At 38.3% G+C, this 23,196-nt stretch overlaps 2 protein-coding genes across 5 annotated transcripts in view; one reads left to right on the forward strand and one right to left on the reverse strand.

The window, feature by feature from the left end:
* The first annotated feature begins 933 nt into the window (after window positions 1–933).
* Window positions 934–3,959, forward strand: LOC127416135 (phosphatidylinositol N-acetylglucosaminyltransferase subunit C-like). Of its 2 annotated transcripts, none has more exons than XM_051655291.1 (2): window positions 934–1,007; window positions 1,855–3,959. In XM_051655291.1, the coding sequence occupies exon 2, from the start codon at window positions 1,978–1,980 to the stop codon at window positions 2,857–2,859; it is 882 nt and encodes a 293-aa protein (XP_051511251.1). In that variant the 5' UTR covers window positions 934–1,007; window positions 1,855–1,977; the 3' UTR covers window positions 2,860–3,959. The 2 variants fall into 2 exon arrangements, with proteins under 2 accessions (XP_051511251.1, XP_051511252.1); XM_051655292.1 differs by having other exon boundaries at window positions 940–1,007; window positions 1,975–3,959.
* Window positions 3,960–4,387: 428 nt separating this feature from the next.
* LOC127416134 (dynamin-3-like) overlaps window positions 4,388–23,196 on the reverse strand; it is a 65,817-nt gene continuing 47,008 nt past the window's right edge. For 2 of the 3 annotated variants that reach the window (XM_051655289.1, XM_051655288.1), the window contains 4 exons: window positions 21,377–21,541; window positions 21,022–21,260; window positions 19,210–19,365; window positions 4,388–4,799 (listed from right to left, as the gene is read on the reverse strand). In XM_051655289.1, coding sequence (XP_051511249.1) covers window positions 4,760–4,799; window positions 19,210–19,365; window positions 21,022–21,260; window positions 21,377–21,541 — 600 coding nt within the window. In that variant the 3' untranslated portion in view covers window positions 4,388–4,759. The remainder of the gene's footprint in view (window positions 4,800–19,209; window positions 19,366–21,021; window positions 21,261–21,376; window positions 21,542–23,196) is intronic. The other variant, XM_051655290.1, reaches the window with a different exon arrangement.

Here is a 23,196-nt window from a genome sequence, read left to right on the forward strand (position 1 = left end):
ATATATATTACACCTGTAATCTCTGTCAAATGAGTGCCAATAACCTGTGATAATTCACCAACTGTGCCATTGTCGTGTTTCCTATGTTTGTCTACACAATTAAAACGAATATAACATTATATTTAGTTTTCTGGACTGTGCTTTTAATTCTAGTGTAATTGTTTAATTACGTTATATTACATCTCTTCTGACGTTTGAATATTTGAGTAAGGAGGACATTGATATACAATCTAGTGTATTGCCTGACACTACACCAAAGCTCTTTACCAAAGTTTCCACTGTCGACCATGTTTGGAATGCTCTCGGGAGGCTACTTCCAGTCATGCCAGTGCAGCTCCTAGCTACTTGAATGGGAGAAAGACCGAAATCTCAAAAACGGTTGTGCAAGATTACGATCAAAAAACATATTTCAAATCAGCAATAAAATCTGACAACACTGGAATCATATATTGTGATTCTTTACCTCATAATACGCTAAAAAAAAAAATAAATAAATAAAAAAAATTCCCAGCTTGTATAGCGCATGCGCACTCTAGAGTTGATTGACAGGCGATGTCTCTATCTAAAAGGTGATTGGCTCTTTTACCTGTAAGGCGGGACTTCCTTTATACTCCGTTGACCGTTGGGCGCTTAGAGCTCCTTGGCTGGGCGTTCCAATTTCTCACATTTATTTGAATTGAAGTGACCCATCTCTGTTAAATATTCTCTGGCTTTATATAGAGAACGGGACACTCTCCTTAAACACCACCAGTGGAATGAACGTATTTATTCCGCGGAACAACACGTGGAGATTATGATTGAGGTTAAAATTCACAGGATTATTAAAAAAAAAAAAAAAATAAGCCATAATCATACTTTACATTCAGTGTAAGGCTTGAGATAAGGTCGAAAGAGGGCGCTGTTCCGCAGACTCTCCAATTTATCCTCCTGTTTTGTGTTTCGTCACTTCCGAGATGTGTGACGGCGTTAGCGTGACAGCAGCAGGTAGACAGAAATCCTGCTAATCGGTAAGTTATTAAAATTGTCTGAAATGTAAACTATGTTGGCGCTATTAATATTCACTTTTTTCCCCCTCCACACACATTAGCCTCAGTTATTGCACGATTGGTAAGTTTGGAGTCTAATATCTCTTGATCAGGTCTTGATGAGTCTGATGGACAGCTGTCACTTTTCGAGCCATGACGACGTGGTGCCCTAAAAATGACCACAAGAACGATGATTTAAACAACGTTACAGCTCAAATAAATCACTAGTTTTAATAGAAGAATTCATGTTAGTGCTTTTCTAAAATTATAAGCTTCACATTTCTGTCTTTAAACCCTTCTAAAATTTGGTCCCCATTCACTTCCATTGTAAGTGCCTAACTGCAACTCGATTTTTTTTTATTTATTTTTATTTGTATTATTATTATTATTATAAGAAAAGTACGGATGAGGGTAATCAACATTATGCCAATTTTTGGATGGGTTGTGTATGTGTATTTAGACTGACAAAAATCTCAAGAGACTTATTTTACTATTTAAAATGTAATATATTTAATACATTTTTTTTTTTCCTTTTTACTGAAAAACAAAACATTTTCAGAATTTCTTTGTATTTGGTATTTCCCCCTTTTGCTTTAATGACAGCATATACTCAAGCTGGCATGAACTTGAAGTTTGTGCAAACTGGATGATCCATGTTATGCCAGCATGATTTATGAATCTTGTGTGCTTCAGTGGAAACGAGAATCTGTCACAATTAGAGACTTTAAAAAAATAGTGCAGAATCTCAAATGTTTCTCATTCATTTAATGTCAGCATTGCTTTGTTTTTATTGCGTTAATGTGTTGTGTTTGTGCTTGTTTATTTCCAGATTTAAATCCCAGACTTTCAATGTTGGCTCAAGTCTTTTGGACCCCACTGTATTCCTCTTTTGTTGGGTTGTACGTGTATATATCTTCTATATAGGGGTTATGCATGTCTCTTTTGACAGGTGATGGGGGCAGACAGTGGTCCGGGAGCTCCGTCGGCCGTCCCTTGGCATAAAGTGCTTTATGAGCGCCAGCCGTTCCCGGACAATTACGTGGACCGCCGTTTTTTAGAGGAGCTACAGCGCAACATCAGCGTCCGTCAGTACCGTTACTGGGCAGTGGTGCGAGAAACAGGACTGATCGCACAGCAGGTGTCTTGCGTGGCTGTCTTTCTCACATTATGGTCTTATATGGAACAGGGAGACCTGGTGCCATCCACAGTGTTGTGGGTCTGTCTGGGCTGTGTTCTGCTGGGCTACGGACTCTACGAGATCCTGGGAAGAACTTGTGTTAGAGAGCGCACACGTCTGGCAGACCTGCAGAGCGCGACCATTTTCCTGGCTTTTACCTTCGGGTTCTCCCCTGTTTTAAAGACACTGACCGAGTCGGTTAGTACAGATACTGTATACGCCATGTCAGCCGTTATGCTCTTGGCTCACATGGTGTCCTTCCCTTATGCCCAACCAAGTCCACCGGGCAGCCTTTCCCTCAATGCAGCACTTTTTGGGTCAGTGTGCCTGGCGTCCCGGCTGCCCGGTGCCCTGCATACTTTCACCATGCTGAGCTGCGCTCTCCTTGTGTTTGCTCTCTGGCCCTGCCTGCTGCATCGCATGCGAGAGAAGGCAGAGTGGAGCTTCCCGTGGGCAGCAGGGCTGGTGTGCCTCGCTGGAGTCAGGGGTCTGGGTAGCCTGTGGCCTGAGGGGGCACTCCTCTTCTCCCTGGCTTTGCTAACACTAACTTTAATCTGTCCACTGTTACTGGTCCACCTCCAGAGGCATAAGGACAATATTCATGGTCCATGGGACGAGGCAGAGATCAGAGAGGACCTCTCCCGCTTCCTCAATTGAAACAGCTTAAAACTGACTGGGCTAAAGGGCTTTAAGACAGTTTTTAACTATTTTATATGTTGTTTTTGACGGAATTAAGAAAAGGGCTAGTTTTGAGAATCTTTTGCACTTTCTCTTAAGCTCAGGGACAAATAAGAATGGTTGAAAAATAAGACTGTTTGGAAAACTGTTAAATGGTTGAATATCATGAAAACGTGTGGGAGTCTCATTTCACCACAAAAATCAAATGGAATAAAAGAAGAAATTCTATTTTGCATAAAGAAAATGAAGCCCATGTTAAGATAATGACAATTAAATGCATAAAATTTGGCTTAGTAGTATTTGTTTTACTGTCTTTGATTATTATTTACATCAGCATAAATTAAAGAATTGTGTCCAGGCAGGATGATTTTCATTACTGTATTACGGAAATGAGAATTGGGGAAAAGTGTGCTTGAATTGTCATAATGTCATAAGGCTTCTATTTCTGTAAAGGAACTTGTACTGAATAGTACTTTAAGCAAAATATAATTTCTTTATTTTGATTTTGGTTTGAAATATGACCCGGACATGTTCTTGATAAAGTGGTAAATGTGGTTAGGGAGTTATAAACATTTTAACAGTATTTATATAAAAAATTGTGTATTCCTGAATTGCTTGATTAAAAAAGTTTTAACAGTTTTAGATGTTTTTATAAATGCAATTATTTTATTAACTGTGTTTGAAATAAATGTTGTCTTTATGTTGGTGTTGAAATGTTATTACACAAATACATTGGATTTATTTTAAATGGAGGTGATCTTGAAACCAGTTACAAGGGTTGAAATTATTTGTCCACAAGATGTCAGTCCTACCTTGACTTCTTTACTGGGCCAGATAAAAAAACTGCTGTTAGGGTGGGCCTACTCTGAGGAGAGAGCTGTGGCTTGTTATTGGTATTTCTGCAGTGTTAACTATTGTTCAAGAAGGACAACATAACAGCAGTCAGCAAGACATGTCTGTCAGTCTTCAATAAGCTTTTGTATGCTTTCTTTAGAGTAATTTATGACTGACAAAATTATCTTTGTAGGAACTCACCAAACTGAAGCATTTTGATACTGTGGCACAATGCAAAATAAATGGGAACTTCTTATATCTACAACTTCTATATAATATTCAAGTTATTATAGTGGTATACATTCAGCAAAGTACAACCTAAGATTTAAATTTGCAGAAGAAAATGGGAGTGGTACTTTACCATGCAAAACTCTCCAATGCTAAGATGTTCACAGTTGTTTTTAGCATGTTTCTGGGGTGTTCTGAGTGGTTATTTGCTGGCCTATTTCAAAAGAGTGCATCTCCAAGATTCTATGATATACTTGTCCCTAGATCCCTCCTTCAATGCAAGTCTATTGGATAGAGCAGGATAAGTTACAATCCAAAGTTTTATACATATGGTTAGGGATTTGAACAAACTTAATATTTGTATATAGAAGCAATATTAATAGTGATACTTACCTTAGCAAGCACCACCAATTAGATTCAATTGCAGGAAAATGTATAACTTCCAAAGCACAAACTGTTTAAAAAATCATTTTATTTAAGCCTGTACAACCAGTGTGATTGAAACTCACACGTACGCGTGCTCAATGCAAAACTACACACAGAATTCAACACAACAGAAGCAAACCTTTCCAGCATGACATCATACGGCTCGATCTTGACAACTAAAAGCAAAACTGGTGAGCAAAAGGACAGTTGACTAAAAAAAACCCTGGTCTAAAACAAATACAGAGTAATGATTCGAGCTGAGGTTTTTCCATTGTGCCCAAGACATGAATTTGAACCTCGAGTATCAGATTTTCTTGAAGTCTGTTTAATGAAAATTCAAGCAGATCTTGTCATTGATGATTCTTCTCTCGCAGGTGACACCGTTTAGGTCTCATTGTGGCAGTTGGGTGGGCACTGCTGGTGGCTGTCTCCTGCAACAAATTAAACATAACCCAAGCTTTTAGAACAGACTCCCAGAGATCACAGCTCTGCCAATTCAGCTAATGGAAATAACAACAATCTCCCATAAACTCCACGGCTTCAGATGGTGGCATGTGTTTACAATTGCCTGTGTATATGTTTAGTTTGGTGAAAATGAAAGTTAAAATGGAGATCAAATGGAGAATGCAAATGGCCAGATCAAATCTACAGTACTGAAAAGACTGCAAAATACTTTTTTTTTTTTTAAGATGGTTTGAAAAATTGAAAACATTTTTTAATGATAACTTATAAACATTTAAAGACCTACCATGAGCTCTGAGGTTGTTATTTGATGGCATACTGTGCTTCTGTTGCAGCCATCACTAGTTGCACCCAATGGCAGTCTAGCGCCTTGCATGGCAGCTCTGCTGTCATTGGTGTGTGTGTGAATGCGTGAATGAAACACAGTGTAAAGCGCTTTGTAGAACCGTTAAGGTTAAAAAAGGCGCTATATAAGTGCAGACCATTTTTACCATTTACCACTCCACGTTATTTCAGCTTCATCATAAAAATCGTGTTTAATAGCGAAATTTACTACACTACCTATGATTCTGAGGAGAAACACTCCACCAATCAAAGAACTGCGGCCAACAAAGCACATCAAGGAAGCTCTTCAGAGCACGCCCACGCGCATGGTGTTGTGTGAATGATGAAATCAAGTCGGTCCTCCTACATTTTTAAAGTACTTCTACTGTATATTTGCAAATATTAAAATATTTTTCAATAAAATTAAAATATGTTGTTTCTATACTTATAATAAACAACTTTAAATCAATAGTTTTATATACCATCATCATTTTTAATTCAAGCACATCATTCACAATGCTTCATGGGATTGTAGTTCTTGCCCTCATGAAAGAAGTCCAAATAAAAGATTGTAATGTTGTGATTCACCTTGCAGTTGGTTGGTTTGACTTGGAATTATTAAGAAGAATTTTATGAAAACCTTGTGGAAAAAATTCATGGGAAAAATACTTCCAGAACCAAGACTGCTGGAAAAGTGGGTGGGCACTGGTGCGCTCTATACTAGCTTACTACTTAATACTGCACAGTATACATTGTGTACTGCAAAATGTTTTATTTTTAAATAGTTAGTGAAACAGTGGGCATTGTTTTATGATAAATATTTTAATGAGTATTATGCTGCATTGTTGTCACATGACCGCTTGACATGGCAAGTTTAATTCAATGAATGCCGTCTAGTTATCATCTTGGAACAATAAATAGATATTTTGCCTTTTTTAACCAATTATTATTATTATTATTATTATTTTAATGTGGCTGATATTACTTCTGGTTCATTCATCACACTGGAAATTGGTCAAGTCAAGCACATTGCATTGTGGGACACAGTATTACACAGAGTACGCTCTGTTGTATACTGCTAATTTTGGCAAATGTACTAGGTCATACGGCTATTCTGTGCATACAGAAAATTTGCTTACTGTACATAATATGCTAACTACTAAAGCAATGGTAAGAGTAGTGTGGTAGGATGCTATTCCGGACATAGCCAATGTTACTATCTCAGGCTGGTCAGAATGCTCAAACAAACAGAGTAATGTTTTGATAGCAGCACAGAGTAACTGTGTTTACACTTTTCAGGGGAATCAACTTACAAATGGCTTTCTCTTGTCTGCATATTAAGCTTGGAAATGATAAAGTATTTTAACATTGAAAAAAACAACAACATTAATTAGGACACGCACACCTTTAAATAAGCCCAAAAGACATCATTTTTGAGAGATGACCATGTTACAGTGACAGGCTACATTGTCAGTACATCTAAACTAGTGTGTGTGTGTGTGTGGAGAAGGAATATGAGTCCAGCATTCCTGCAGAGCTGGTCCAGGAAAGATCCCTGTGGAGATGCAGGAATCTAACTCTCTAATGGAGCTGGCAGAGGGAGCAGCTCTCTGGAATGGGAAAGAGAAGAGAGTGGCTTTTATTTTTCCTGTGCTGTGGTGAGCACAGGACTGTGGTTTCACAGAAAGAAAGAAAGAGAACTGACAGAGATGGCAGAAAGAAAAGCAAAACAACGCATGAAGAAACGTGAGGTCTTGCAGCCTGGAAATACCAGGGGTTTACTGGATAGAGAAAGAAACAGTTAAGAGTACAAGTATGCATAAAAGAGGACTGACGCTTAATTGGAGGAGTGGATGAGATGCAAAAGAACCTCCCTTGATGAGAAGCTGGATGTGTCCTACCTAAACAACATTTTTGGGTATTATAGGCCAATGATGCCCAAATATGCTGTCTATGAAGGCAGCTCAAAAGGTTTTGAGACAGGGTCACAGTAAAGTCAACAGCAGAACTTTGAAAAGGTTCATATGATTTCTGTAAAAATGGAGGGAGAAAAAGAAAAGGGGTATGGGGGTGGAAGGAGAGGGAGAGGAAAGTTGGAGAGTGGGGATGAGTGATGGTGAGAGGAAATGTAAAAAAAAAAAAAGTGAGAGGGAGAACTAGAGAAAGGGGCAACAAGGAGAAAGAGAGAGAAAAAGGGTGGAGGTCCAAACAGACCCGTTTCTGAACACAGAAAGAGAGAGGGAAAAGGGACAAAAAATTAAAGGAATGAAAGAGAGAGAGAGAGAGAGATTACAAGGGAGAAAACTGAAGAGAGTGCTGAAAGAAACAAATGCCCACTGGAATGGTGAGAAAGGAAAAGATGGAGCCAGTTTGTGAATATTAATATGACAGTTTGAACAGCAAGCTGACCATGACTCTCGAGTCTTGCTTTGTCTGTGGTGATATGGCTTTGACATCGAAATGAGATGAGGAGCTAGAATAAGTGAGAAAAAGAAAAGAGAGAAAAAGAAGAAAAGATTAGAGACCATCTGACCTGAAAATGGGGAATTAAATATGAAAAAAAAAAAAAAAAAACACTTTCCAGAAGACCTCCGCCCATCTCAAGAGACGCCCAAATTGATCTCACTAAAAAATGTCTGGGTCACTTTCCACCGGAAAAAAAAGAGAGTATATTTTGCAAAAAAAAAAAAAAAAAAGAAAAAAAGGGAAGCCTATTTTTAGGACAATTAAGATTTTTTTTTTTTCCATTGTGACATTATTTTCTTTACTATTAAACACACATTAATTTTTTTACTTGGGGTTCAAATATAACATTTCTTGGCAGTTTTTGTGAAATTCACCCACAACATACTTTCAAGAAGACTCCCACCATTCTCACATTAGTGGTAAACTATGATTGTGATTTAAAATATATACATATATAATAATAATAATGTTCTATTGTAAATGTATATAGGTGTTAATGTGCATGTACATCTGTTCATCTTTTTCTTTACACACAGGACCATCTGTTGACGGTACTTGCAGGCAGAAGTAACGGTGATCTAGTGCTGTAGTTTAGGGACCAGTGAGCATGTGGTCTCATCTATCATGCATGTAAAGGTAGGTATGTCTATGTTTGATGAAGAGTTCAGGTCTCTGATTAAACTGCTTTGAGACTAATCCTAAACATAGATCCAAGAGCTTTCCTCACTCTCAGCATACAGAGGGTCTTAATAGTTGTGTTCAGTAAGAGCATACCTTTCAATATTTGGGAAGGATAACAGAACTAGTGGAGCATACATTCTTTGTTGCCTGTGTTTGCCCGTAGTGCTCCAGACTTTTATGCTGCCTTGTCATGTCGGAATGTTTATATATGAATCACGTCAGCTGGGCATGTTAATTAAAAAAATCATGGCGTAAGTGAATAGATATTGATTTTAATATATTGTAATTGTGAATGTTGACTGTACAATTCAGTTTGTGTGAATTTTGTGGACTGTTATAGAAGATTAGCGATCAAGCTTGCGAGGAAATTCTACACATTTAACCGGTTTATGAGTTGACAGGTTTGTGCAACAAAACTACAGTACATTTCTCATAATTATTTCTGTAGCATAAAATGCATCAAGTACACAACTAATGTGCATCATTTGCTCTGCATTTAGTTGCATTAATGCTAGAAATGTTCATTGTTTGTCGGGAAGTAAAAAAGAAAGAAAAGATGCCTCACTGCCCAGTCAATCAATGACAAAACAGGCACAGTTTTGAATAGGAAGGCACCTCGTAAGGATGCTGATTTTGGACAGCCTTCTAATGCACCATAATTTAATGTCTAATGATCTAAATTCTAGAACAAATTCAAGTGAGCTTTAGACATAACCAAGAAAATATTTAGTAACTAAAATGCAAATTTTTGTCATAAATTGAAAAAAAATAAATAAAAAAACTGGATATTTAAACATTGAATTCTGATTTCAAACGCTCCTTCAGATTCAATGTTTATTCTTTCAACTAGAGGTACAAGGAAGACTAATAAATCAGTTTTACAGATTAATCATGCCGACAGTTGCATTTTGAAACTACCGGTTATCTGCAAATATCTATGCAGATTTTTTTTTTAAATTCCTCTGTGTTCCTCTGTGGCCAGCACTGAAGGATTCTACAGTTAGAACGTCTTGACTCTACAGTTTAGTAACGTCTCTAGAGGTGAAATAAAAACAATCATGTAGGAATTGGCTGTATCTAAGTCTTTTATCATTGACAAAATTCATCCATATTTTTTTCCTGACTTCAAAGCATATTTTGTTGTTTGATTAGTTAATCAAAAGTTCTAAATTGAATCGAGAGTATGCAAAGAAAAATGCAACTATATGGAAATGTATCCATCAGCACATATATTGTGTCTCCAACTACATATCTTATGAATAACAATAAACCATATTCATCATTAAATCTCATCTGGTTAAATATACATATAAATGCAAATAATATAAAAAAATAATTTGGTAAATATTTAAATATAGAGCACTGTAATGGAGCCCAGTCTCTGTCATTTCAAAATAAGAGTCTCCAGCGTATTCAGGTCTTGTGTTATGCTCAAATCTTCATTTTTGGGGGATTTGTATTGGGATTTTGGTTGTATAATAAACTGCATTTGGTATTTATTTATTACATTTTGGACTCTTGTAGCCTCTGTGCCCATCATAATAAGAAAAGACTAGGTTTTTTTGGTTTTTTTTACATTCTAAGGGGCCGTTTACACGACAACGTTTTCAGCTAAAAATGGAAAACTTTTTATTTGTTTTGGCTGTTCGTTTACACAACAACGGCATTTTGGGGCCTGAAAACGCAAACTTTTGAAAACGGGTTTCAAAGTGCAAGTTTTTGAAAACGATGGCGTTATCGTCTCCGTGTAAACATACAAAAACGCGAATTTGTTAAAACTATGACGTCATGTGTCAATACGCGCTATTTCAGTCTATAGGCATGGGCGCGGGTACTTCAAAACAACGCGCGAGACATTCAAAACTACAATGGCAGACTACAGGACTGTGTTTGTGCTGCTCAAAATGTTGAGTTTATTGACGCTTCTCCAGCAAAGTGTAGATTTACTGCATCACTGCTACGACCAGCGATCGCCATCTTCATTGTTTGTATTCACCGCTCTGTGGAAGAATGCTTATGTGCACAGGCGCGTCGTGTTTCTTTACAAAGTGACATCACCAACTACTGGCCTGGCATGCATAATACAGCGTTATTAGTTGTTTTCGCGTATCCGTGTGAACGGGGATCGTTTTGACAATGTTGTCATCTGTATGTGAAACTTTTCAAAAACGCAAAGGAAAAACGTTTCCGTTTTTAGTATATCATTGTTGTGTAAACGTACCCTAAAGATACATTTTAAAAAACCAAGCTTGGATCTATGCTGCCTTAAAAAACTGACCAGATGAAGGCATCTCATTAGTCAGAATGTGATACAAATATTAGATTCGGATGTGCCTTGATGCACTCCTACCTTCATATAGCCTACACCTACAGCGTCCAAATGCAGCATTTTTCAGATTTCGGACACAGCCAAAAAAATATGAAATTGCCCAACACCTCTATTTTAATCCAAACAAAATTACTCAATCACAAAATCACTCACACCACTTTGCAATTACGAACTAAGAACAACATTCCCTGAAGGACTTGAAGGCAGCATGAGTTAAGTCAAGTCAAATTTATTTATATAGCTCTTTTCACAAACAGACGTTGTTTCAAAGCAGCTGTACATGAAATTATGCTATAACAGAAAATGAATGAATATAATGCCAATATTAGTGATTTTTGTTTAGAACTATTAGTGGTTAAAATTAGGAAACTAAGAAAGTGTTGTGGGTCAATAGTTGATCAAAATTATTTTGCATGAACTATAAGTTTTAGTGTTAAAGTCCTTGAAGTCATCCCAAATTAACTGAGGAAATACACATAGATGCATTGTCCTTTGATTTTGGCCGATGAAGGCTTTTGTTAGTGATTAAATCCTTTTCTATATAGTTCATTTTTTAAGAGAGTGTTGTCCCTCCTTTGACCAAGATGATATAGGTATCATACAGTGAGGAACATTGCAGTCCAGCTGGAAGCTTATGGCAGGTATTTTTGGTGAACTTTACCCTGAGCCCATGCTTCAGACAGTGGCTCATGAAGAATCCCATGTCTTTGGGTTTGCAACAATTCTTAGTAGACTGAAATGAAGCCCGGCTGGCACATGTTGCAGTTTGTCATCATCACTCAGCGACACGTAGCTGTGCGAGTTGGACATAAGTCAGGACCGGAGATTGATCTGCCAGGCTCTGGTAACCTCGGTATATATATCCCCAAGTTTAGACAGGGAAAAAATAGAATAAAATTAGCGTAGATGCCATTCACTTTAAAGCAAGGTTGAAGAATAAGAGAAGTGTTTACGGTTCCGGCAGACATAACTAAAGCAGCATAACTATGGATAAATTAGGTGTATGCCTGGCTGAATAGATAAGTCTTTAATCTAGACTTAAACTGAAAGAATGTGTCTGAGTTCCGAACTCTGCTAGGAAGACTATTCCATAGTTTAGGAGACAAATATGAAAATGATCTCCCTCCTTTTGTGGATTTTAATATTCTCTTTATTGTTAACATGCCGGAGATTTGCGATCGTAGTGAGTGTGATGGATTATATAGCATGACAGAAGGTCACTTAGGTACTTTGGAGCTAAACCATTCAAAGATTTGTAAGTAATTAACAGAATCCTAATATTAATACGAAACTTAACAGGTAGCCAATGTAACACCAATAAAATGGGGCTGATATGATCATATTTCTTGGTTCTAGTTAGCAGTCTAGCTGCTGCATTTTTAACCAACTGAAGTTTATTTATTAATCCTGCAGGACATTCTCCCAGTAATGCTTTACAATAATCTAGTCTTGAGGTCATGAATGAATGAATTAGTTTTTCGGCATCAGAAATAAATAGCATGTGTCATAACATACTGTATGACAATATTTCTGAGGTGGAAGAATGGCGTTCTACAAATACTGGAAATGTGTTTTTCAAAGGTTAGATTGCTATTAAATATAACACCAACATTGTTTGTTGCTGAAGTTGACGTTACAGTACATCCATCATGAGTCAGATTATATTTTAGTCTTATTTTTTTAGGTTTTTATTCCAATAATTAGTACCTCTGTTTTATCGGAATTGAGTAGAAGGAAATTTCTAGACATCCACTCTTTGACATCATTTATACACTCTGCTAATTTGGAAAATTGTGAAATTTCATTGTGTTTCAAAGAAATATAAAGTTGAGTATCATCGGCATAACAGTGAAAGCTAATTCCATGGTTCCTGATAATGTCTCCCAGGGAAAGCATATATGAGTAGAGAAAAGCAGAGGCCCTACAACTGATCCCTGTGGCACTCCATACTTAACTTTAATTTGATCTGACAGTTCCTCATTTACACAGACAAAGTGGCAGTGGTCAGAAATAGGACCTAAACCAAGCTAATGCCTGTCCACAAATTCCAACATATTTCTCAAGCCTATCCAAGAGAATGTCATGATCTATGGTGTCGAAGGCAGCACTAAGATCTAAGAGCACTAGAAGAGAAATGCAGACACAATCAGATAATAAGAGCAAGTAATTTGTAAATCTTTTTTAATTGTATTTATTTTATATTTTTTGGATTTTCTCCCCTTTTCTCCCCAACTTGGCATGCCCAATTCCCAATGCACTCTAGGTCCTCGTGGTGGCATAGTGACTCGCCTCAATCCAGGTGGTGGAGGATGAATCTCAGTTGCCTTCGCGTCTGAGACCATCAATCCGCGCATCTTATCACGTGGCTTGTTGAGCGCGTTACCCCGTAGACCTAGCACGTGTGGAGGCTCACGCTATACTCCGCGGCATCCAAGCACAACTCACCACGCGCCCCACCGAGAGCGAGAACCACATTATAGCAACCACGAGGAAGTTAACCCAACGTGACTCTGCCCACCCTAGCAACCGGGCCAATTGGTTGCTTAGGAAGCCTGACTGGAGTCATCATTTTTAACTCTGATAAATGCAGTCTCTGTACTATGATGGGTCCTAAATCCTGAAATTTTTCATATATACCATTTATCTGTAAAAATTAACATATTTGGGAGGAAACTACTTTTTCTAGTATTTTCGACATAAATGGGAGGTTTGAAATCGGTCTATAATTAGCCAATTCTCCTGGATCAAGCTGTGGTTTCTTGATAAGCGGTTTGATAACTGCCAGTTTAAAGTTTCTTGGGACATGCCCTCAGGATAATGAGGAGTTAATAATATTAAGAAGAGTTTCTGAGATTACAGGAAACACCTCATATAGGAGTCTAACTTTGATGTTGTTGATTTTTATGTTTTGATCATTTTTTTAGCTCTTCCTGATTACAGACAGGCTCTAAAAACTTCCAGGTCTGCATATTTGAGGAAACTCATAGAAAATAACCACAACAGTCCTAGGTGTTTATCAGTACTGTGGCTAAATTGGTTAGGAATAAATCTTCGATTGAACCAGATATTTCATCACAGCATAGTAGACTTTATGAATTTCTTTACTGATAAAATCGAAATCATCAGAAACAAAATTGGAATTACGCATCCGTCTGCCACAACACCCCAGAAGACTCAAATTATTCCCTACAAGCAACTCCAATCCTTCACTATTATAAGTTAGAGACACTATCCTTCCATGCACTGTGAAATACCTCTAATTTTGTACTCTTCCACTTACGCTCCATTTTCCAAGCTGTTCTCTTGAGAACATGAGTGCGATCATTGTACCATGATGTGGGATTTTTCTCTTTAACTTTCTTAAATAGAAGGGGGGCAACACAATCTAGAGTGCTAGAGTAGACTGTATCCATTTTTTCTGTGACAACATCAAGTTCTTCTGAACTTTTTGGCATACTGAGTATTTGAGAGAAATCTGGAAGATTATTAGTGAAGCTATCTTTAGTTGTTGAAAGAATAGTTCTACATGAATGATAAAGTTGTGTAGATTGAGTGACCTTTGCTAAGCGCAGCATACAAGAGACAAGGTTATTATCTGAGATAACATTGCTCTGCGGCAGAATTTCTATATTATCAACATCAATTCCATATGACAAAATTAGATCTAGTGTATGATTTTGGCAATGGGTTGGACCTGTCACATTTTTTTATAACCCCAATTTAGTTGAGAATATCGATAAATGTTAATCCCAGTTTATAATTTTCGTTATCTATGTGGATGTTAAAGTCACGATGATTAAAGCTCTATCCACAGCAACTACTAGATCTGACAAAAAATCAGCAAATTCTCGAAGGAATTCAGAATATGGCCCTGGTGGTCTGTATACTGTTGCAAGAACAAAAGACAACAAAGATTTTTATTTATTTATATCTGATGATGTCACATTAAGCATTATCAGTTCAAAAGAATTAAACTTATATCCTGACCTTTGAGTAACACTAAAAATATCACTGTAAATTGTAGCAACACCTCCTCCTCGACCTTTCAGACGAGGCTCATGTTTGTAACAAAAACCTGAGGGAGTAGACTCACTGAAACTAATATATTCATCTATTTTAATCCAGGTTTCAGTCAAACACAGTGAATCCAAATTATGATCTGTAGTAATTTCATTTATAATTAGTGATTTGGATGAAAGCGATCAACTGTTTAGTAGCCCTACCTTTATATGATATTTATTTTCCTTTATTTTCTTTTATTTTTTTTTATGTTCAAGTTTGACATCAATAATTTTTTTTCTAAATGACTTAATGAGGGTTTTGTGTTTAGTAGTTTGGGGAACAGACACAGTCTCTGTATGATATATAGGTGATACATTCTCTATGTGTTGTAGTTTGTGTGACCTGTGTGATGTCTCAAGGCAGCTTGCAGACGTTAGGATTAGCCAGTTTGTCTGCTTTCTGATCTGGGCCCCAGTTAGTAAATACTATCACTATTAAGATTTTAAGCCATATTACTAGAGAGGAGAGTGGCACCTTCCCTGGAGGGATGGAGTCCGTCTCTCTTTAGCAGGTCAGTCTACCCCAAAAACTCTTCCAAGTGTCTATAAATCCTATGCGATTCTCCAGACACCACTCAGACATCCAGCCATTCAGTGACACTAATCTACTATAAACCTCATCACCACAACGAGCAGGGAGGGGGCCAGAGCATATTACAGTGTTTGACATAATTTTTGCAAGTTCACACACCTCTTTAGCATTATCTTTAGTGATCTCCGTCTGGCAAAGCCGGCCATCATTAGTGCGGACATGAATAAGAATCGTAGAAAATCTATGTTTAGCATTAGCCAGCACTTGTAAATTTGATCTGATGTCAGACGCTCTGGCACCTGATATGCATTTAACAGTAGTGGCTATTGCCACGTTCCTTACAATAGAGTCACCTATAACAAGGATGCTTTCAACATGATTCTCAGTGGGTGCATTACTGAGTGGGGAGAACTGACTGGAAATCCTAACAGGAATGGGAGAGTGATGTCGCTTTGCCCTACGAGTATGCTGCCGAGACGTCACCCAAATGCCCTGCTGCGGAGGCCCTACAGCCAAAACCAAAGTGTGTGATGCTCGCTGTACTACCTGCATCCGAAACAGTATCTACCGGCTTCTCTTTCTCATAGACCTCCACTAGTGTTCGATGCGTGTCTCTTACTGATTTATCTTGTATCTCTTACTGATTTACTAATTCTTTACATTTTTTAAATGAAAATTCCTCACTGCTGATGGAAGAAGCTATAGTAAACATGTGACGTGGTGCAAGTAGTGACAACGTGAGGTGATGCCATGACTTACCGCAATTGTTTGTTGTTGTTGTGGTGGTGGTTTTTGATCAGCAGGGGTTTGAATCCCTCATGTAATTGTTGTTTTTGTTGTGGTGATCACCCGTGGTTTGAGATCGATGCAACGATCCATGTAAAAAATGCATGCAGTAATAGCACGCAGTTTATTCACGATAAAAGTAGAAAGGCGGGTTTACACAGTAAAATGTATGTAGTTGTATCGCATTAAAAAGTACAAAAGAGGAAAATTATGCACGTGCAAAAAAAGATTAAACGCTGAAAATAGAAAGATAAGCAATGCTAAGCAGGCTACAAACACAGACTCAAGCTAAAGCGCCAGCAGCAACAGGAACAGGAAGGGAGCAGAAGAACATTAAACAAAATGGAAACATGGAACGATGGAAAAGGGGAAAGCAATGGTTCACCAAAGTTTTTAAGCTTGGAGCCATGGAAAAGTGTTTTAAAGTGGTGTCTAGTTACAGAGCACTGGGTTCTTTTAAAATATTCTGTCTTTTTCCACACCTGATTCCAGCCCTCTAATCATAGGGCACTTGATTAATTTAAAGTGTATTCAGCGTTCAGTGTTGTTTATGGAGAGAACACATTTGTGAAATCCCCTTTCATGCCGTAGATAAATTTAGGTTTGATGATTCATGTCATGGTATTAGTGGTGCAGAAATTAACATTGATGAAATGGACCAAGACAATGGCTATGTTCGGAATAGCCTAATACCATGCTACTTAATATTTCTGCAAAATACAGAATTAATTTACTGCATAATATTTCTGCATGCATGCACACCTGGATGATCAAGTACACTTGCCAAAATAAGCAGAATAACACCAAGTCTATTATGTGGAAAACTGCTTCACACAATGTAGAGCACTCGACTTGACCTTCAATTTCTTGTGTGACAAATTAACCAGAATTTTTTACAGCCACAATTTTAACATCTCTTCCTAATTTGATCCTCCTTTTTTGATTGGACTGCCAAATGTTATACATTTTTATACAAAATGGGATTTAAATCCAAAATGGGAAAAAGAAAATCAACAATTGTCATTTTAATTTCCTAGATGATAACTGGGTGCCTCTTTCTTAATTAAAAAGGCAATGTCATGAGGTCATGACAACACTGTAGCATGCTACTGTTAAGTCAAAAGTACAAGTCGATAATAAAATAAAAAAGATGTAACGATATCAGTGTTTTTGCAGTACTAGTACTACCGTGCAAAGACTCAATTCAGTCCCCGTTCGCTGTCTGACTGAAAGATGGCTACACTGAAATGGACAATTAATCTAATTAAAATAGTGATATGTCCTTGTGTTATTATTAAACCTTGATTATTAAACCGCAGATTTAATTAAATAAATACAGTCTGCATGTGCTGCATGCTTCAGCACACACGTTAATGTGTGAAGCTGCTTATAAGCTAAAAAAACAGAATGATTAAAACACCACATTTTATGAGCATCACGCACTGTGCTTGTTGTAGTAGATGTCAGAAGAGAGCTCACATTTCCTGTAAAGCGTGCAGCACCAGCAGACTATATATTTACATATTTACGTATTTGTATAACGAATCAGTCTTTTTGAACAAATCTTTTAGCGAACAGATTGCTCTCATTCACCTCCATACACTGACTATTTCATGTTCACTGATATCTCTCCCTTTCATAATCAATGAGGTCTAGTTTGAAGTGCAAGACTGCTTTGGTGGCTTTTCATACCTGTAAAGACTGACTAAAGCACGAGCCAATAACATTTGAATGTGGGCTATGAAGGAGTATTTCTAGAATAGTCGTATTTAGTATAGTAGTATTTCTAGAATTTAACTTAACATGAGATCATATAAAACTAATGATGACGTGTGAGAGGAGCACTGTAGCTCGCGACTGATTGAGGAGAGGAAGAAGACACAGCTCACAGTCCAGATGCACTCTAAACATTCACAGCTTCAGGTGATGTAGATCACAAAGTATGAGGGAATTATACACTATAGCACTCTCGTCGTGGAATAAGTGAAGCTGGAGCTGTCGCTTCGCTGAAGCAAAACTTGTGTGTTGAGCATCTTTAAAGGAATCACCCCGGCGTTACATCTATAATGCAGTTATATTTAATGTGTTATAGTTTTATTCAAGTTCAAATACTAAGGAAGCAGGTCATGTAAATAACTACAAACTCCGAAACTGGCATTTCTCTGTGCGGTCAGCACCTCTTCTATGAGTTGTGTGAAGTGTCCCGATCTAAGGGGGAGAGATTGAAACTGCACCCGGTTGAGGCACACTCTATTGCGGGACGCTCGTCCCCGAGCGCCCACTTGCTGCAGCTAGATTATAACGTGATGGCTCGCGACTTATTGAATCATAATATATGTTAAAACGGGTCCGGCGTTGCAGGCTTGTGGATGCGTGCACAATAGCACCGCTGCTGAAAAAAATCCTAGGGGAAACACTGCTCAGCCTTCAAATATGTCAGTTTTATCACAAAATCCAAACAAATATTGTTTTAATGCTTTTTAATGCTTTGTGTGACAGATCGTGGCAGCTGCACATTCAAATGGAGTGGCACAAAGCTCTCTTTCCAACATAGAATGAAAAAACATGAATGATTTTATGATTATGAGTAGTAATTATGAGTAATTATGAGTGGGACTTTGTTGGAGCCTGACTTTCCGAGTTGGGGATATGTCAGTTTAAAAAACAAGGCATAAGCAAATTGTTATTGGTAATAATTCAGTTTTACTTGTGGACTTTCACTGTGCAGTTTAGTTTGTATGCATTGTTTGTACTGTTAATAAAGAATAACAATAAAGGTTGCCAGAAAATAAGACTCATTTTGCATTTTGCTAGTTTATGAGGCAACAGGGGTGTGCAACAAAACTACTTTTCCCATCACTGTATGTGGCTGCACGTAAATGATAAAATAGGTAGTTAAATCATTAATTACACAACTAATGCACGGTTTAACCTCTTTATTTTGTTGTATTGGTGCTAAAAAAGCTTCCTGCCTTTGCCAGTAATTGAAATGGAGAGAAAGAAATATGAAATTGCAAAACGGGTATGTTCTTTCTGACAAAAATCACTTGAAATTGTATTTCAACGTATTTACGATCTCCGACCTTGTAAGTATGAACTTCCCAGGAGGACTTGAACGTACCTTACAAGCAGCTAGAGTGACCGCAGGTCAGACGGCTGGTTATTGGTTTAAAGGTGGATGGCTGGAGTGGCTGATTTACCTGGGGACACTGGGAGGGACTCGTTTCGGGCGGCTGGTGGTGTTGGTGGTGTCTGTGTTATTTGAGACGGGTTTGGCAGAGGTTTCTGAGCGAATAGGGAGAGGAGGAGCAACTGGAGCGGGATGCTTCTTAGGAACACTGTAACCTGGAGGAGACCTGAAAGAAAGATGTTCTATTACTTTTCTATTACCTTTTCAGTCATTTTTGATTACTTGGATAAGGATTTTTGTTACAATTCAAACAGGTTGTGCTCTACTTCAGAGCAATCTGTAGCCAATGAAAACACAATTCCCTGATATTCCCCGGTTTACCATGACCATGAGAACCGTGGTGATTAGGTACGTTTGACTGCTAATGTTTTTAGTAAAGAATAAACACATATACCATATCGTTTTTGGTATTGGGCTTTGTGACATTGTCAAGAATATCTAAACAAATTCACTTAAAGCAAGTTTACAGTTTTTTGTTCAGTTGTACGGGCCTGTGCACTGATTAGTTCATAACTCTTAGATGATATAGGCCGAACGTCAGTGTTTCAAAATACCACTATAATAAATAAATAGGCCTATATATATATATATATAAAAACGGCTTAATCATTCATGCATCTACATATTTTTATTCAGAAACAAAAACTACATATTTAGGAAGGAGACGTAAGAGAAGCCTGTTGACACTTGGCGCAGAAAACACTCTCTCGGCTGGGACAGACGTGGAAGGGACAGCTATGTGAGAGATTAGGATATTGACTCTCATTCATCTTCCAACATTGGAGAAGGTTTTGGTCTGAGTCCATGCAGTGATCTTTGTCATATATCTCCAGTGTGTTTGAGTAGTATTCCTCGGCCAAAAAAGAAAAATGATTGACGGCCTTTATCGTTTGGCCGCTTTCACTTCTGCAACACCAGATTAATATTCTGCGCCTGATTCTGAGCTCATATCCTTGACATTCTTAGCATTATTGACATTGTCTTGACATTATTTTGCAAATATTGCATTGTACTACATCAGTCCACACTTTTGTAAAACTTGTCAACACAGCACTTGTTTTTCGTGACGTGACTCACACTAACAGTTTAGAGCCTGCAGCAATTATGAGGTAAACCATCAGATTTATGAAATAATGTTTATACTATACTTATTTATACTAATTGTAATGGTATTTGTGATTAAAAGAATTATTTAAACTACAATAATTCCAATATTAACATGCTGTCTTAAATATTAAAATTAAAAAAGGAAAACCATTTTATTTTATTTTTTTGTTTAAAAAATTACTAGTCAGCTGTTGCACGACTAGTCGACCATCCTTGCACATCCCTAAACACCACTGGATGAGATAAAGAGATGAAGTGGTCATGAAAACACTTTACATTCAAGCCTAAACTAAACTTATAAGCCTGTAGCGTATGCATACAGAGCACATGATGTACATGTACATGTGCAGCCTGGTTTCTCTAACTGTGTATCTTCTGTATGCATAGTCTGCACATGTGCCTGTAGCCTAATTGTTTGCACTAATTAGCTGATTTACAAGATGGCAACACTCACAGATGGGCCATTGGTAAAACGAAGTAGTGCAAAAAGACTACGTAAACGGCAGTGAACAACAGTAGATGAAGATGGAAACAACAACAGTGGACCTGCATGTCAAGAGCGGTGTGTGAAGAGGTGAGGAGGAGATATGGCCAAATGGAGTAGCCTATACTTTAAAATATACCTTGAAAGGGTGGAGCACTCGACTGTATGCATATGCTAGCATACTTGCAAAAATCTAAGTATACTTAGGGCTTATGTGGAGAGGTGAGGTACCTGCGGTGCAGTGTGGAGCCACCGTGCAGCCAGGAGTTATCCACGGGGGGCGGTAGCGGGGTAGAAATGGTGGTGGTGGAAATATCAGTGATGATGTTTAGCGCCTCCTTCAGGGCAGCGTGCGTGCGCAGCACCTCCTCTCTGTGCTTGGCCTGTTCAGGAGACTCGTCCATCAGAGAGAACTGATCTCCTGAAGAGTAAAGCTGAGCCAGCAACTCAGAGTGGTTAAACTCTTTCACCTGCAGATGGAGGACAGGAGGAATATAGAAAGTTAGGATACAGAATATTGAGAGGACAAATATAAAAAAAGAGTGTTGGTGTTAGATGCAGAGGATACTTCAAACATGGCACTGACGTTATTGATGACAAGGTGCATAATGGTCTTGGGCATCAAGTCTCGGATGCTTTTGTAGACGATGCTCATGTACGAGTCCACCAGGTTACGGATGGTCTCAACTTGCCGCTCCAGTTGAGGGTCCATGGAGAAGCTCTCTGCCTGGCCTGAACTCTCTCCATCCACCTGACCAATCAAGAGCAGAGATAGATGAGGACGTGGTAAAATCTGGATGACAGAGGTAAGAGTGGCGTTGAGGGATGACTATGGTGCCTCAGAGAAAAAGGGCCTTATTTACAAATAACGGTGTACAAGTGTTCTTTCTTATATGTGCAGAATTCGTTATGCTCTCTTAAGGTGCACACTTACTTAAAAGAGTTCTCAAAACCAGTTGAAACACAATAAACACCTTTTATATAGGCTTAGGCTACATGTTATCAGCAGTGTTTTTATGCAGAATCACCATCATTTTTGTTACACTGAATAGCTATTCTTAGTTATTCTAATAATAATACAGTATTTGTGAAAAAATATTTAGTTTTAACCCATTCCGAGGCGAATTATCTAAACAGTTTCACCACTTTTGCGCATGGTATATCACGCTGCCTCTTCAGTATTTAAGCCATTGTCTTTCCTTTCCACTCAAAAATGTCTCCTTTCTATGTAAATTAGACTCATTATAGTTATAAGGAAACCAGGCAGTAAACTGAATTTTATTTAAGAGATGTTTGTGTACATTTTGCTATTGACCATGGCAGCAGTAATTCATTAAATAATGATCAAATAATGGAGAAGAGCATGGGCGCGTGCAGCATTTAATCTGGGGGTATAGAAATCTACACAAAAGTATAGCCTTATATCTAGGCTATTTTTCAAAAACAACCCCACTCCGTTCAATTCTGGTAACTTTTTTTTCTGAGATGTGTAGTATTCATGGAACTATTGGCTAAAGCATTTCCGGTCAGAACAAACAAGGGTCCGCAGTCCGCAGTGACCTCAGGCGGGCGAGTTGTGGCATGCGACTTGGACATAAGCCGCCTTGGCGGTATATATATGCCACCGTCGCAGTGTTGTCTGGCCGGACCAACACGCACTTTCCCTGGATCAATGGCAAAAGCCTCCGCAGTGCGAGTAGTACCGCCAACAACATGAGGCTGTTGATATGACTTCAGGCAGTTCAGCACCGACTGTGTGCACTCGCTCGTGAGGCGTGCTATCATGGAGACTGAGTCTAACTCCTTCCCGAGAAAAGAGATGCTCTGAACCGGGAGAGCTTGCTCTTTTCCCAGTTGACCCGAAGGAGTCAGGAGCCTTGCTTCATCTCGAACTCGAACTCGAAGGAAAAATCTGAACGAGTGGTTGCGAGCCAGCTCCTTTTATATCTGTATGTCCGGGGGGAGTGGCATGCAGATTCCACTCGCCAATTCTCATTGGCCTTTTCTCAAAGATTAGAGGTGTTTGGGGCTCCCAAGAGTGACCCCTAGTGTCACTACATCGACACAACTTCGAGTGAGTGACAGAAGGGGAACTGACTCGCAAGATCAGAATCGCGGCACACAAATTATTTTTGTGTGTGTGTTTCCACCAGTGCCTGATCTGCATTATTCTTTTAGTGAATCTGCCGCTAAGCCAGCAGAAACAATGCATGCATGCAAATAAAAAGCACCCTTGCTGGGTACAATTAATTCTTAGTGAATTACCCCCTCCATATTTCTATGGCCACCAGGAGTCTGTGATTTTTGCTTGCATGTAGCTTGAGTTGATGGTAAATTTTATTCTAAATTTGGAGAAAAAAAACAAAAAAACTCTAACATATTGATGAATCATGATTTCTGTGTGAA

This window comes from Myxocyprinus asiaticus, chromosome 25 (genome assembly GCF_019703515.2).
Source record: "Myxocyprinus asiaticus isolate MX2 ecotype Aquarium Trade chromosome 25, UBuf_Myxa_2, whole genome shotgun sequence".
NCBI lineage: Eukaryota > Metazoa > Chordata > Actinopteri > Cypriniformes > Catostomidae > Myxocyprinus > Myxocyprinus asiaticus.